Here is a 17,088-nt window from a genome sequence, read left to right as displayed (position 1 = left end):
GGGTGAACTGGATGAGAGGCCTCCCAATCACAGAAAACACCCCAATACTACACAGGAATCACAAGAGACTTAAAATAAGTAGATATCCAAGCCAGAAGAGTACCTGAGCACAGAAGAAGATTTTGCAGCAGGAGAACTTCAGGATCTGTAGCCAAAAACCTGGTCGTTGAATTCCTTCATTAAAACGACAGGACACTGGAAGGACTTTTACAGCAAGGATCAAGATGGAAGGCTCTAGGTTTTTATCGCGGCTGGATTTAGTGGCTTTTTCCAGAGCACAGAAGGAGACAGAATATCGCGTGTCGTTTTCAAGGTCCAGCACTCTGGTGAGGGGACTTTCTGGACTGGAATCATGCCTCTGGAGATCCAGCAGGATGCCCACAAAGTTTCAGCAGACCATACATCGCACAATGGCTCGAGGTCCTGGGGTATTGGGGTATTGCAGCCCGCAGTACGGTGTGGGATGGCTCAACAAGCGGGTCTTCTCGAGTCTAGTGGGCATCACCAGGCTCTGGGTCAGGGTCGTCGTTAGTGGAATCCCCAAGTTGATTGGAAGGAAGGGCTACAGAAGGATCCAGTTACACAGCAGGCTCTCCGGTCGCTGGACATCATTTCAGCCGCAAATTCTTCATATTCCTCTTCGGTTTTGGTTCTGGTGGTCGACTACCTCTTCAGCTTCCAGGATCTGACGTTTATGCAGGAACCCAGCCAATCCAACAGCCTTGCAACATTCAAACTTGTGGGGGTTGGCAATCCTTTCAGGCCAGCCAGCCTCCCAGTTTGAACTGACATTTCTCACTCAGGCTGGAAAACAAAGGACTGCCGAGTTTTGGACTATTCTCTCGCTTTCTGTCTTCACAGACACTCTGGAGCCTGGGCAGGGGGTGTCCACAGGACTTGCACCAAAGATAGAAATCACAGAAAGGAATTCCCCACCCTGGAATAAAAAAAATGGGTAAAACAAAAAAAAAAAAAAAAAGGGGGGGGTGGAGGGGAACCCCCCCATTTCGAATAAAAAACGTAATTAAAATAAAATTCGACTGACATTTTTTTTCTATATTATGACTTTCGACATTATGGTTTTCGATTTTATGACTATAAACCGGTGTCTTTACTGGGGCTGTGCAAACAGCCGTGGTAAAGGTGCACCAAATTAATAAAAACGTTCACTGCCACACCAGCCATTAAAGTTAAGTTTGTCCTTGTAACCCAAATGTTACATTTAAAATGAGAAAGGCGATACTTGGTATCTCCCCAGCACTCCATAAAGGTGGGTGGTGCTGGTCTCGCCTAATAAAATGTAAAAGGGATCCCAAGATCCTTTCTACTCTTGGGAACTGTAGTTCTCACAGGGTTAGCTAGGGAAAGTTAAAAGGGGAGCCCCCAGGGCAACCCAGCAACAACAGGCACATATTGCCAAAAAGTTGTCAAAGAGGATAACTTTTAAAAGACACTATGGAGAGTCTTAAAAATGACACTCATAACAAGAGTAAACATTTTTGTGAGTGTGGGAAAAATAATCCATCAGTAAAAGCAAAATGTTCTGGGGTTCATACAGGTCAGGAAGACTTATCATTACTATGAAAATCTTAACTAACAAACACAATTCTAAGGTAAGCAATAACTTATGAATTACTTTTCAGAGGGACAATATGCACTTCACTGATAAGTAAGAACTCAGGTTACACATTTAGAATGACAAACTAATCAATGTGCTTAAACCCACCTATTGGTAATAAACCCTTACACTGATTATATTTCCAGAATAGTTAGTTATACCAATGTTACTTTTCAGAAGAGTGGAACACAATTCTAAGGTAAGCAAGAACCTTAGAATTGTGTTCTAACCTCAGACTTTTCAGAAAGGCAGTAAGCAGTTCATGGTAAGTAAGAACCTAATGTTACACATTTAGAATGGCAGAATGCTATTCAAGGTGAGTAAAACCCTATCGGTAATACACTGTTATACTTGTTCAGTTTCACGAATAACACAGTAATACCAACTCTGTTACTTTCTAGAATAGTGGAACACAATTCTAAGGTAAGTAAATAATGTTGTATACTTTTCAGAATGGCTGTAAGAAATTCACTGGTAAGTCCGAACTTAACACTTTGTAACTTATTCTATGTCAGAGATAATCAGTTACAGCACTAACATCTTAGCAAGTAAGTACACTTGATCGATTTTCTAGACAGAAGCCTTCTACTTTCAAAGTCCTTCCATATTCTAAGGCATGAGTGATCGCAGAGGCAGAAGAGGGACACAGGTGGTCCAGAGTCCAACAGCAGCCAGGTCAGGATAGGGCACAGATGCAGGAAAGTCAGAGTTCCTGAGGATTTCTTGTCCCACAAGTACGTACAGACTTTAGAGTTCATAGAAAGCGTTCAGGTACTTCGTAGAAGGCGCTCTATATGCGTTCCAGCATTAGGCCTCTGCAAATGGTATGGGTGAACTCCCAAATACACTAATCACCAACCTAGCCACACAGGACTTTAGGTATGTATTACCCTCAGCCACACAGTACCTCAGCAGTGAAGAAGCGGTTGCAGATGGACGCCTTCACAATGCAGCAGCACAGATTCTTGGTCATGGTGACGAAAGAACGGACACTGAATGGGAACAGTCAACAGAAAAAGCTTGCAACAAAGGGATCCCAAGTGCTTCTCGCAGCGGTGTGATTTTGGCACCCTTTTTAAAAGGTACCAGATGAAGGACAGTCACCGATTAGATTTGCCTCGCTGGACAGCACTCGGGCTTGAGGTCCCAAAGTATTGGCGTTTTACTGCCCATGAAGGTCACAGCTCGTCGTGGGATGGCTCGAAATGCAGGTCTTCTTATGATCGATTGGTCCACCCAGTCCACAGGTCGGAGGCCCCTGTCGCATCAAAGAAGGGGTCAGCACAGGCATCAGGTATACAACAGGCATCTCCGGTGGCTGGAAGTAGCTACACCAGTCTTCTCTTCATCAGATCATCTGTTCCAGTGGTCGGCTTGTCTACAGCTTCCAGATCCAGGTCAGATATACAGGAATCCGGACACATCCTCTGCAAACTCTCCCTGCAGTTTAAAGAAAGGGGGCGGATGGCTGTCCAGTCATGACAGCCAACCCCCATTGGGGACTGGATTCTCTCAGGCACACCAGAAGACAAAAGGTGAGCAGAGTTTCAGACTACTCCCTCACATCCTGCCTTCAGAGACTCAGGAGCTTTGACGGGCTAGACAAAGGGTTCCCGCCGAAGACAAAAGTACAACCAGGACCTCCCCCACCCAGGGTGGCAGAAGGACCAAGAACGGACAAGCACACTAAAAATTGCAACAAAAAAAAAAAGAAAGAAGCCACCATTCTAGCAGAATGGTGACCCTTCTGTGCATTACAGAGGCTGTAATGACAGTCTCCGAGTAAAAATGATACAAAAGTCAGTAAAGCATGTCCACAGCCACCAGCCAGAATAGTAAGCTTGTCACTAATAAAAATGTTACAGGAGCAGTGAGAAAGGGGATACCATGCATCTCCCCAGCACTCTATATAAGGTGGGGTCTGCTGGACTCACAATAGAACATGTGAAGGGATACAAATCCCACTCTACCCTTGAGAACATGGGTTCTGCAAGGTTGGTCAAGAAAAAATAAAAAGGGAAGCCCATGGGGCAAGCCAGCAACACTGCACTGAATTGCTATGTGCTGCAATAATAGCATGTAGATGCCCAACAAGTTATAGGAAAGTATAGATTCAAAAATGAACTAAAACTATAGAGAGTCAGAAAAAGGACACCCATAAAGAGAGTAAAGGAAAGGGTGACTGGGGGGAAAAAAGTTCCCACTCACTGAGGAACATAGAACAATAATCTACAGTCAAGCAAAAAGTGCTGGGGCGTCTCACATGGGTCAGGTGATTTGGCAGATAAATGAAAATCTAACCTAACAACGTATGACTTGGTTCCATCAATACTGCATTTAACATACTTGCTTGTTGACTAAGTGACTTTAAATGCATTTATGAACCTATGGTGAATGCATATATGTTTATTATTGAGTATTGTGCGATAATATCACCTGCCGGTTTAATTTTTATTTAAACCGGCTTTACAGAAAGGGGGCGGATGGCTGTCCAGTCTAATTCTACATGTGTAGAAGGCCTAGAATAAATATTTGAATTTGTGTACATTCCTGTCTAAATTGAATTTGAAGTGCAGAATTAATGCTTGGACTGATTGTACAACATAATTCCAGAGATATCTGGAAAATTCTAAACGGGAACAGCAGCAAAGATACGAGATTGGTCAATGGAATTTCCATGCTAACCTGGGAAACTCACTTCAAACTCACTTCAAAAGTGTCTTCAATGATTCAAAGGCATATGTTGAGTTAGAATTCTCAACTTGCAATGAACCATGGGACGTATGTGAAACCCGTGATAATATCACATTGATAAAACATCTAAAAAATTCTCGTGCTGCGGGCTCTGATCGGTCGACCAATGTAATGCTAAAAGACAAAAAGGAACTATGGGCTGATTTCATCGAGGAGCTGTTTGGACGTATATCGAGGTGAAGGAAGATTCCGAGTTCATGGAAATCTGCTGTAATCATTCCTATTTTCAAGAAGGGCAACAAGGATAATCCTGCCAACTATCGCCCTATTTAATATGATATGATATGATATGGTATTTATAACGCGCCTATACACAGGTGTTTCAAGGCGCGACGAGGCAGGGAGGGGAGGAACAAGGGGAGACAGACAACGATCCTACTAGGCCAGGTGTCATTCAGATCGCGCAAGTGCAGGGGTGGGGGAGGGGGAAAAGTGCAAGGGGAAGGGGAGGGGGGGGGGGAGTGCAGTACAAGGTAAGTGGCGAAAAGTAATAAATAAATAGGGCCAGCTGGTGGCAAGTGCAAGATAAGTGCAGAACAAGTGCTGGGGAGGGGGGGGGCTGTAGGGATACAGAGACAGTCCCGCAGTGCAGAGGGGTTCAAGGGCATCAGTGCGAGTGGAGAGTGGCTGGGCCCAGGACCAAGGCCGTTTAGAGTGGTCCAGTTTCAGGATCAGTGCAGTTTCAGTGAAGAATTAATTTGCTGTTCAGCAGGGGAGAGGGAGAGAGAAAGCAGAAGCAAAGAGGAAGGTTTTGAGGTGCTTCCGGAACCGGAGATGGTTCTCCTCAAGTTTCAGGGAGGCAGGAAGGCTGACATAATAGGTAAAATATTTGCCACCTGTTGACAACGTAAAATTGCAGCTTGGGCAACCGCTAACAACCTACTGGACAGTCGTCAAACTGGTTTGAATAAGGATGTCGGCACCAAAGTAAATCTTCTAATTGTTACCGTCCTGAAACTCAAAGCTATGAAGTCCCATAAGAAATTATTTATGACCTTCATAGATATGCGACAGGCCTTTGACAGAATCAACTGCACAAAACTCTGGAATAACTGTCAAGATGGTCCTGTCCACCCTCTTTACTCCAACCTCTCATGGCACTGCACAATGAAACATCCATTAAAGTGCATATTGATAACATTGGTCACTTGACAAAGGAAGTATTAACACCACAAGGAGTAAAACAAGGCTGCCCCTTGGCAGCTCTTCTGTTTAAGTTGTATATTGCAGATATCCCTGAAGCTTTGCAGCAAGTTCGCTGCTTTCCACCAAAATTAAATGGACATATAGGATCAGCTGGGCAATCTATGCCGACAACATGGTTTTGTTTGACCAAACCGAGACCGGTCTACAATGCGTATTGAAATTCATTAGTCGATTATTTACAAGCGAATGACCTTGAAATGAATGCAGGAAAATCTAAGATCTTCGCGTTCGGCACAAAACAAAAGTCAGCGATGAAACAATTCAAATGGTCAGCTGCTGGCGAAAACATTGAGTCTGTCTCGACTATTCGATACTTAGGTGTGCAAATTAATAAATCCATTAGAGAATGGGATTGGGTAGCTGATTTGAAACACTGCATGTCGACTTTCACCTTGCAAGGCAAACGATTGCACGCTCAATATGCCAAATTCACCCTGATCCCAATTAAGACCTTTTATCTACAGAAAGTAATCCCTGCATTAACACACGGGCTGAGGCGGGCCTAAACATCGACAACTCTATTTGGGCAACATTAGAAGGCCGCTTTTGGAGAGGGGTGTTGGGTCTACCCTCTAATGTTTCTATTGTAGCTATAAGACACGAATTAGGCATAGAGCCTCTACACAGGATTATCCAATGGAAATCAATAGCAGTTCTACGCAAAATGAACATCAGCAATGTCATACCTGCTTATGAAATATTCAAATCATCAGAGGAAAATCCATATGCCCGAATCCTAGGCATTTGGGCACGAAAATCAGAAGGATACCAACTCTCACTGATATTTCTTGGGCTACAGTAATGGAAATGCCTCAAATCGACAAAAAGAAGTTAAGACGGTGGAATTGGATAAAAAATAATGAAGTGCGGAATGCTTTGCCAACTATGCTCGACATAGGAGTGACTTGCAATAGCCTAGATAAATTACCAAAGTACCTGGCAAGATTTCCATCAAGGGTACATCGTAACATGTTTGAGGCTTCATCTCAAAGCATATAAAACAAAAGAAATGATGTGGCTGAGACACTCCTAACGGACAATTTATGCAGGTTTTGTAATAAAGCATCAGAATCTTTAAAACATCTCATCACCAAATGCAGCAACATATCCATCCAGCGATCTTTTTTTTTTTTTTTAGAATATCTTACATCGGCCCATCATCAGACCGATGATTGGTGGCATACTTTAATATCAGGAAACAATGTTGCAATAACATGTGCTGTGGTAGACTTTCTTGAAATAATTCTGGAACCAGAAACATCTGAGGGATAATGAATTAAATTCCATAAATTAATTTAAAAAGGGGTTATGAAGTACTATGGATTGACAACCGAGAATGTGTCAGATGAATTAGTGTTTTTAATTAAAGTTTTGTATATAACTAACTGTTACAATAAAAAATAAATAAAAATTGAATTATTGTGTGAACTTATTGAGGACCCCTGACCTCACTTGCACACTTCCTGAGAATAGCCTTCAATACTCTTCAAGTTTACCTTGATTGGCTTTTGGCAAACCTCTCAGAGTTCCCTGTTCACTATAACTAGGCTGGCCTCTGAAAATCTGTCCACCAGGCTAGATTGTAGAAATCCATCTGAACACCCATTATAATTCACAAAAGCTACCACCAACCAGCGAATCCCACACAGCTATCTGTTCAAGCAGACACACAAGGAACAGGGCCGTTCGGGAGTGCATTGTGGATGTGTGTCTCAAGAGAACTTATCAGGCAGAAAAAGAGTAAACCAGTCAGGAAATATAGCAGTAGCACAGATTTACACATCACAAGGGATCAGTAAATATGGGATAATCTCAACTGAATGCCTTTCTTTCTTCCTAAGTACTTGCATGTATATCTTAATTATTGGAAAGCCATATAATGAGGACAGCATTTCCCCTAACTTCTTTTTAAGTGCTTAGGTTCTTTAGATTATTGCAAGGTGTTTTGTTTCACAAAAGCCCTACGATCAGGAAGGACTGAAGAAAAATTGAAGCAAAAAGAAAAGCAATGCAACATTTTCTGCATGCACCAATCGTATAATATTGCACCGCAAACACATTTTAGGGTGGTTTGTGATATTCAGGCACAATACAAAATATTTGTGAATATCATCAATATCATCTATAGACAAAGAAAAATCAACACAAGGAAAACCTTCCCACCTTTGGCCAGCCACCCAGGGTTTGGCATGCTATTTTCTTTGCAGTGGTAGAATTCCAAGTCTTTCTTCTAATTCAGTCACAGAAATAATACGCCACTTCCTAAAACATTTTTCTTCCTGTACGACTCCAGCATTAACATAAATGAAAAATGTTACCTTTAGTGCTTCTGCTGTGTCTGTCCCTTTTGCCAAAACGCTCCCAGTTATGCCCACAATGCTGACTATGTTGACTTTAACACTTCTATTTTTGCAATGAATCCCAGCTTCACGCAAACTCATCAGCTGCTCTGGGCTCATACACTATTCAAAGACAAGAAAAAGGCCACAACCAATAGGTGAATGATTTTGGATTATCAATAAGAAACACATTCATAACATAGAAGTGCCAGAGAGGACTGTGTACAGGGAACCAGTCAGTGAAATCACCCTGAACAAAGACACAAGATGTGTATGCATTGACCTGGTGCGACCATTATTCGATTCTGGCTACTAGCAAGATGGAATGTAAGATTTCTGGAAAATTGACATGATCAGTTACCCAAAAAACAGTATATTAATAAATATGTCCTGCATCAACAAGTTTTGGTTTTAAAAAAAAGTACATATTTGTAATTACCCGCATACTTGCATGAAGCACATAAAGAGATTTACCTCTGATAGATTATGTGATGCCATTGTCTGCAAGAGTGCTCTCAATGCACTGGTTGCAGCTTCCATAAATTCTTCAGGTTCTTGCATTTCTACACGAGAAAGAAAAACTTTTATGGGGAGTTGCAAAAAAAAAAAAAAAAAAAAGCATTCAAAACATGGGTGCACGTCTGAAAAATGATATTGTCCAGGCTGATCATGGGACATGTTTTGATCTTAATTTACTTTGAAATGTACAAACCCATGTAGAGTGCCCAGAACGTTCGACTTAAGGAAGGTGGTATACAAAAAATACTGATATGCAAGGGAGGGAGATGACCATTGTGCACATGGGTATTACGAGATTTGCACAGTCCACTGGCAGGGGGACTATCAGTAGAGGTGCCTCTGACCACAGAACAAACTCAGAGATCCCAGAAAACCCAAGGGTAAAAAGCAGAAGGTATAGGTCGGGTTCCCAAAATGGGTGAGCAGGACCCTCAAAAATAGAATTCTGCCCTAACATGCAACATGGTCGTTGAAGGCTAAGGTTTGAGGCCTGCTTCAATCAGGCACCAGAGGAAGGAATTCCTATAATTTAATGAGCAAACTGTAGCTGGCAACATTGACAACAAGATGGTACTAGAGCGTGCCTTGATGGTCTCACCTTTAAAAAGAAAGAACCTGTAATTCCTAGGTTGTTTTTCACACAGATTTAGCAAAAGACTCAAGCACACCAATCAACCAGGGCTTTCCTCAGAAAAAAAAGTAATGCCATGGTGCAAATACTGGCAATTTGCACATCACATCTGGGATCATTCTCCTTCTCATGCAAAATTTGACAGTTGTTATGGAGTTTTACAAAAGTCGACCCTAGGTAGGACTTTAGAAGACTCACACTTGGGACACAAGGCTCCAACTCTTAGTATAGGCCTGAACCACACGTTTTGTTGGAAGCAATGGCTGAGCAGGCAGGCTGATCTTAAGAGAGAGGAAGGGCTGTAGGCAGGTACTAAGAACTAAAGAGTATACACACAGGCAAAAAAACATCACTGCACTAAAAGTTATATAAAAACAATGTTTTCTTTTATATATACAATAAGGTAAAGATAATTCTTCAAGAAGGTAAGTACTATAACACTCAAACATATAGAAGAACCAAAACAATATTCCCAGTAAGTAAAACACTTTTCTAATACTTTGGGAATGGAAATATGCGTTAGGGGAGTTTTCCTAAAGTCCTACTGGTAGAAGACTTCAATAAGCTATCTCAGTGGTTTGTAGATCTCCAACTCTTAGCATTAGTCTGTACTAACTCAGGACCTTGGTAGAAGGCAGAGCAGTCAGGCTTATCTTAAGAGGAAGATGTGAGCTGTAGGTAAGTACACTGAACATAGCTAGACATGTACATCAAAGAAACACTTACACTTATAATTTATATAAAATCATATATTATATTTAAACCAGAATCACTTTAAATACCTCATAGGTTTATACTAGAACACTTTAGAATATACTTCGGACACTTCACTTTTTGTGTTTGTTCGTGGTTACATTTGTTGCAACATTTAGGAAGGGGAAAAACAATGCTATCCTATTATTGCACTCGAAATGAGCAGCAGGTCTCCTGGTATTGGGGTTCTACAGCTCTTAAACTCCTAGGACCTCAGGAGATGGAACAAGTTACTTACCTGTAACTGTTGTTCTCCAGCATGGGTCTGGCATGGATTCACAAGCTCGTATTCCCCGTCGTCAGGCTGGGAATCCTCGGTAAAGAAAAAAATCAGTTTCAGTTTAGTTTCTGAACTGTCTTTCTCCTAATAACCAATCACTGGTCTCTGGGTCATGCCGCCCCCAGCCAATGACTGCCCTCTACCTAAGCCCCTCTTCTGGCAGTCATCTTCAGATTTGGTAGCGCGTAAAGTGGCAGTATGACCAAGTGAAGAGCCGCAGACTGGTAGGAGGGAGGGTTCGCATGTGAATCCATGCCAGACCCATGCTGGAGGACAACAGTTCCAGGTAATTAACTTGCTCCTTCTCCAGCATGGGGGTCTGGCATGGATTCACATGCTCATGAATACAAGAATACATAGCAGTACACACGCACAACCACGGGAGGTGGCAAGGCTCAACATTAAGCATCTCTTACCTCCTCACCAGGCTCACCTTCAAGAGAACAGGTTGCGCAGCACTGCCTGGCCGACTCTGGACTCCTCCCTGGAATCCCGGTCGACGCAGTAGAATCTTGTGAAGGTGTGCGTCGACATCCACGTAGCAGGCCTGCAGATGTCCAGCAGGGGCACACCAGATAGGAACGCCGTGGTAGCAGCGATCGCTCTGGTCGAATGGGCTCTCGGACGTCCGGGCAACGGTCGGTTTGCCAACTGGTGACAGTGCATGATGCAGCCGGAGAGCCATCTGGAAATGGAAGCCTTCGAGAGAGCCTTTCCTTGGTTCACAGTTCCAAAGTTCACAAACAGCAGTGATGTCATCCGAAAACTCTTTGTGCGGTCCACATAGAACTTCAGTGCTCTAGCTCCATCCGGCGAGTGCAAAGTCCTCTCAGCCGGCGGCGAAGGTGACGGGAAGAAAACAGGTAACACCAAGGGCTCGTTGAGATGGAAGTCCGACGGCACCTTGGGCATGAAGGAGGGGTGCGTCCTCAGCACCACCCTCGTATCGTGAAAAGTCAAGTATGGAGGTTTACAGGAGAGGGCCTGGATCTCTCCCACTCGTCGTGCGGAGGTGATGGCCACAAGAAACGCCATCTTCCACGACAGGAACTTCAACGGTGCCGAATGAAGCGGCTCGAATGGCGGCCCCATGAGCCTGGACAGCACCACGTTGAGCTTCCACGCCGGGGCCGGAGCCTTCCCCGGCAGGAACAACCAGAACAGTCCTTTCATAAACTCCTTCACCAGGCGATGGGACCAGAGAGATGATCGCCCCGGGGTCCTGGAGTAGTGGGAAATCGCCGCTAGATGGATCTTGATGGAGGAGTGACCCAGCGCCGCCTTGGCCAGCGACAGTAGGTATGGCAGCACCTGAGGGGCCGTAATCCACAGAGGGTTAATCTTCTGTGCCTGGCACCAGACAGAACCTCTTCCATTTGTGTCCATAACACTTTGAGAGTCGAGGGCGCCCTGGCCTTTGCAGGCACCTCTTTGCAGTCCGCCGGGATATCGTACCCTCCAAACTCTAGCGCTGCAGGAGTCAGGCCTGCAAGTTTAGTGACGCCGGATCGTGGTGGAGGATGGCGCCTCCTTCTCCGACGAGGAGATCCTTGGTTTAGCAGTGATTTGTGTCTTTCCTGGCACACAACACTCGTTTTTGCTGCAAAGCTCCTCAACCTTGTAGTTCCTTCTTTCAAAAGTTCCTTCTTTCAAAGTTTCCTTCTTGGATTTAACAAAGTGCGTTCTTGGGACTTCCTGTAGATTAAGTGCAACGAGGATCATCCTGCACCGGGACCATTTGAGTTGGTTGATGAGTCGCAGCAGCAACGGCAACAGAGGGAACGCATACAGGAACAGGCCGTCCCAGGGTAACGAGAAGGCATCGTCCATGCTCTTCGGCTGGGGAAACCTGCTGGCGAACCTCTGGCACTTGCTGTTCGCCGCCGTCGCGAACAGGTCGATCTGGGGATTGCCCCATTGTCGGAAGAAGATGTCCACTTGATCCTGCCGCAGTTCCGGTGCCTCCCTGCTTCCGGATGTAAAACATTGTCGTGGTGTTGTCGGTGAAGATCCTCACCACCTCGCCCTTGAGGGACGGAAGGAACGACCCGAGGGCCCAGAACATGGCTCGGAGCTCCAGGACGTTGATGTGAAGTGACCTCTCCTCTGGTAGCCAAAGGCCTCTTGCGTGGAGATCTCCGGAGTGAGCCCCCCATCCCTCCAGGGAAGCGTCCGTCGTCACTGTCTCCTGATGGGCCGGGGTCTGGAAATCCATACCGCCGTCAGATGCGTGCAGATGCCCAACCACCGGATCGCTCGTCGAAAGGTGTCGTTGAGTGAGATTGGTCTTCGAAGCTGCCTGTCGCTTGCATCCAACGGGTGTCGAGGAGCTTCTGCAGTGGTCGCATCCGTAGTCTGCAAAGGCGCACAGAGTAAATGCAGCAGGACATCATGCCGAGCAGGGACTTGACGGACCTCACCTTGGCCACATCCATGGTCGACAGCCGTTGCACCTTGCCTAGGATGGCCTTTGTCCTCTCCTCGATGGAGACGCTAGTCACGCCACTGTATCGAGCTTGGCTCCCAGGAACAGGGCAACTTGCGACGGTACCAGGTGGGATTTTGTGAAGTTGATCGAAAATCCTAGATCCGTGAGCAGTTGGACGGTCTTCCTTGTGTGTTCGACGGCGAGTTGCCTTGACTCCGCCCGGATGAGCCAGTCGTCCAGATAAGGGTAGACGTGAATCCCTTGTAGGTGCAGCCGCGCCGCCACTGGTGCCAGGCACTTGGTGAACACCCTGGGTGCCGACTTTAGTCTAAAGGGAAGGGCCTTGAACTGGTAGTGCCGTCCTTGGAATACGAATCGCAGAAACTTTCGATGCGTTTTCAAGATGGGGATGTGAAAGTAGGCGTCCTACAAGTCCAGCGACGATAGGAAGTCGCCTTCCTCCAGTTGTCCCAGCACGTGCTGGAGGGTAACCATCCAGAACTTCTGGGACCTGCTGTATTTGTTTAGACGACGAAGGTCCAGGATGGGTCGCCAACCACCGGTCTTTTTCCTTACGAGGAAGTACCGCGAGTATACTCCGGAGCCCCGGAGCCTCTTTGGGACGAGTTCGATGGCTCCCTTCTTTAACATCGCTCGTACCTCCAGTAGTAGTTGAGGGACGTGGTCTTCCTTTCTGGCCACCGGTGGAATACGGGGGCACTTTTAGAAATTCCAGTGTGCCCCCGCAGGCCAGAACATCCAGCACCCAACGGTCAGTGGAGATGGACTCCCACACGCTGACGAAGTTCGCCAGCCGGCCTCCCACCGGGGTGCTCAGGTGGGGGGCCCGACCCTACGGCCGGGTCAATCCTGCTTGGCGGCGGCCTTGCCGCCCTGGCCTCCTGGGCGAAGACGACGAGATCCTCCTGGTTTGCCGCGTCCCCTATAGGCCTCCTGCGACGAGAAGCGAGCCGCCTGGCGGTAAGTCGAGGAGCTGCCGCCAAATCCCTTGGAGGCACCCTGCTTGCCTCCGGAGCCCTGAAAGGCCGGCCGTCGTTGCTGAAGAACGCCTAAGGCACGAGCCGTCTCTGGGTCAGCCTTGATGGCATGCAGCGACTCATCCACTGCCTTGCCAAACAGGTTGTTCCCGTCGAAGAGCATGTCCAGGACCCTGGTCTGTACGTCTTGATGGAAATCTGTTGCCTTGAGCCAACCGTGTCGGCGAAGGCAAACGCCATTGCCCATCTGGCAGAAGCCGATGTCTGCAATGTCCGTGGCCACCGTTATGGCGTGGTCCGATGCCACCTCTCCCTCCTGTAGGATCTCTAGGGCCTCAGCCCTCTTGTCGTCCGGGAGAAAATTCAGTAGAGGAGCCATCTTAAACCATAGCTCCCGGACGAAGCGGGCCACGATCGTGAGGGCGTTGGCCGCTTTGATAGTCGCCGTCCCATTGCGTCCAATTTCTTCCCTTAGCTGTCCGGCAGAGATGTCGAATTTCACGCCGTCGCCCCCGCCGCTTTCTTCTTGGTTGCCGTGGAGACAACCGAGTCCGGGGTAGGTTGCGCCCTAAGGCACATGGGGGCAGAATCCAGAACCCGGTACTTCTTCTCGTACTGGTCTCTCTTGGCAGGGGCCGTGGATGGGTTCTTCAGGAGCAACAGCCCCTCGTCCCAGATGTCGTCGAGTAACGGGACCAAGGGGACCATCTTTCTTTTGGCATCCCGTCATTGATAGAGGAAGCCTTCCTTCTTCTCTTCCACGCGGCAGAGCTGAAAGAGCTCGGATCCCCTGGCAATCATGGCGTGGAAGGAGCCAATTTCATCGGGCGGGGAGTCCCGAGCAGGTGGTGATGGAAGGTCCATCCGGTCGTCACCACCACCGTCATCCGTTCCCCTTGTGGCTGTCTATGTTCCCTTATCGTCCACCGGCTCAGGAGACGGGGAAGAAGGCTGTGCGGGCCGAGAAGGCTGGAAAGGAGGGGGTGGATGAATTCTCCTCTGCTTGCTTGGAGGGCTTTCCGATGGTCCAGGCTCTGCTGGGTCGTCCGTTGGTGTTAAGGGCAACCTTGTCCTTATCTCTGTACACAAGGCCTGGATCGCCATCAAGATCGCCCCCAAGATGTCTTGTGGCCCAGGGACTGGCTGCGATGGTTGGGGAATGGAATCCAATCCTCCGCCTCCACGTGTTCCTCGTCGCCACCTCCGTCGCTTTCCTGGTCCGCCTCTTCGGGATCCTTCCCGTGGGACCAGACCGCCTCGAACTTCCTGCTCAGGACCTTTACGACTCCAGCCAGTTCTTGAGAGGCTGTATCCGTGTCCATGATGGCCACCGGGCCCCCCCCTCTTTTCCCACCGGGGTTTTCACAAGGGTCTTATCGATGGGCTGGAAAGAAGATTCCCTCTGCGGTGGCAGGGAAACTCTAGGCCCCGAGGTCAACTCCACTGGGGTAGCCTCCACAGGCTTCGCCAGGGCCACCACGATGCCCTAGATAGAGGCCTTAGCCGGGTGAATCAAGGCCTTCACGACTTTGGAGGTGCTTGAGGCCTTCACCTTGAGGGGAGGGTCACCGCCTCGCTCCCCCTCGGCTGTCGTCGGATCCACCGGGACTTCTCCCGAAGCTTACCCGGGTTCTCTGCTTTCCTCTTCCCTGAGCCAGAGCGTTGGCTCGTGGTTGATGGCGTCGGTGAAATTGCGCCCTGCCTGGCAGCAGAGGAGCCCGACCATTCGGCGCTCCAGGTGCGCGCGGACTCGCGGTGCTTAACCTTTTGTTGGGCCCCCGTCGCCGGGGCACCCTCAAAGGACTTAGAAGACCGCTCAGACTTCTTTTTCTCACCCGCTGCTGGGCTCTTCCCCTCCAGCCAGTTGGTGAGGCAGGCACGACGATCCCTCATCGTCCGCTCGGACATGTTCTTGCAAAATGCACAGTCCTTCTCCACGTGCATTTCGTCTTCATGAAGGCAGTAGAGACATTGAGAATGTTCCATCTTCCTTGAAGACATTCTGCAGTCCACATCCAAGGCAGCCCCTGAAGAGATTGGATCCGGGCGTCGGGATTCCTTTTTCCTCGGCCATGTCCACGCCGGGTAGGCTTCAAAGATCTTCCGGAAGCCTCTGAGAAGTGAAACTCTAAGAAAATTCCGCCCTTGAGGGGCATTGAAGAATCCGAAACGGGTCCCCGTTGATCGGAAGTAGAAACGGTGGAGCTTGAGGCTCGATTGACTGAAAAATTAGATTAAAATTCGCAAAACGCAGTAAAAGCTTGAGAGCTACAGCACGAGGACTCCCAACACTTGAACGTGCAGTAAAAATCTGAAGATGGCTGCCAGAGGAGGCGCTTAGGTAGAGGGCAGTCATTGGCTGGGGGCAGTATGACCCAGAGACCAGTGATTGGTTATTAGGAGAAAGGCAGTTCAGAAATGAAACTGAAACGGATTTTTTTCTTTACCGAGGATTCCCAGCCTGACGGGGAATATGAGCATGTGAATCCATGCCAGGCCCCATGCTGGAAAAGGCTCAATTCAACATCCGTCTTCAGACTGGTTGTTCCCACCAGCCAAAGGTCGTCCTCTTCGGATCTCCTCGGTCACACAGAGACCGAGCTCAGGACAGCAGTCATCGCTTCACACTGTTGCAAATGGTCTGCAGGTGTCTCTGCTTGTCTTCTTTGTTTACTTCAGCTTCCAGTTATCGACTTATTTTCCCCTCTAGAAGCCAGATCTTTCACACAATCGCAGCACATGCTCCCCTGCAATCTCTCTCAGTATTTTACGGAAAGGGGATTTTGGCTGTCCAATCAGGACAGCCAGATACCCTTTGGGTACTGGTCCTATTCTGGCAGATAAAGGACAGGGGGTGGAAAACTCCTCCTCCACTTCCTGTCTGCCTAGACATTCTGGAGCCTAGGCGGGGACACCGAAGGGCTCCCGCCAAAGGCAAAACACACACATTGACTTCCTCTTCCCAGAATAGTAGAAGGGCTAACAAATAACAACCATGCTAGTAATAGCAAAAAACGAAGGGAGACCCAAAGTTGGTATTTGGGTGCCCCTATTGTGCACTACCGGGGCTATGGACATAGCCTGTGGTACAATAATAACACAATAGTTGTTAGATCATGTCCACTGCCACCAGCCATAACTAGGAGATTGTGTTTGTGACTAAAAAGTCACAGGAACAGAGAGAAGGGGGATACTAGGTATCCCTTTGCCACGTCACATAAGGTGGCATGTGCCAATCTCTCAGAGTGTAGAGTTTTGGGAGAGATACCTTAGGAACTGTAGTTACTTGAGGATACAGAAACCAAATCTTAAAGGAGGACCCTAAGGGTCCCCCAGCAACACTGCCCAGAAGGAGCTGTGTGCTGAAATAAAAATACAGATGCCTGTAAGAGCTATGGAGCAGACAGACTCCATAGTACAGAGAGAATCGAAAGAAAAGATTTCCAAAATACAGATCCCACAAGAATGAATGAGTGGAAAAAGGCTCCACTCATTCAGGATTTAAAGAAAAAGGTCCAGAAGTCCAGCAAGAAGTACTGGGGTTCTCACTAGGAGAGGGAAG

General features: G+C 47.4%; 1 protein-coding gene across 3 annotated transcripts in view; it reads right to left on the bottom strand.

The window, feature by feature from the left end:
- Positions 1-17,088, bottom strand: part of HEATR3 (HEAT repeat containing 3) — a 366,680-nt gene that overhangs the window by 37,267 nt on the left and 312,325 nt on the right. For all 3 annotated transcript variants that reach the window (XM_069604764.1, XM_069604763.1, XM_069604765.1), the window contains exons 12-13: positions 8,392-8,480; positions 7,897-8,040 (exon numbers count right to left, since the gene is read on the bottom strand). In XM_069604764.1, the coding sequence (XP_069460865.1) occupies positions 7,897-8,040; positions 8,392-8,480 (233 nt within the window). The remainder of the gene's footprint in view (positions 1-7,896; positions 8,041-8,391; positions 8,481-17,088) is intronic.

The sequence above is a fragment of the Ambystoma mexicanum genome, chromosome 1p (assembly GCF_040938575.1).
Source record: "Ambystoma mexicanum isolate Mex_15411 chromosome 1p, UKY_AmexF1_1, whole genome shotgun sequence".
NCBI classification, from domain to species: domain Eukaryota; kingdom Metazoa; phylum Chordata; class Amphibia; order Caudata; family Ambystomatidae; genus Ambystoma; species Ambystoma mexicanum.
The sequence above is the reverse complement of the archived record's forward strand: the minus strand, read 5'-3'. Positions and strand labels throughout refer to the sequence as shown.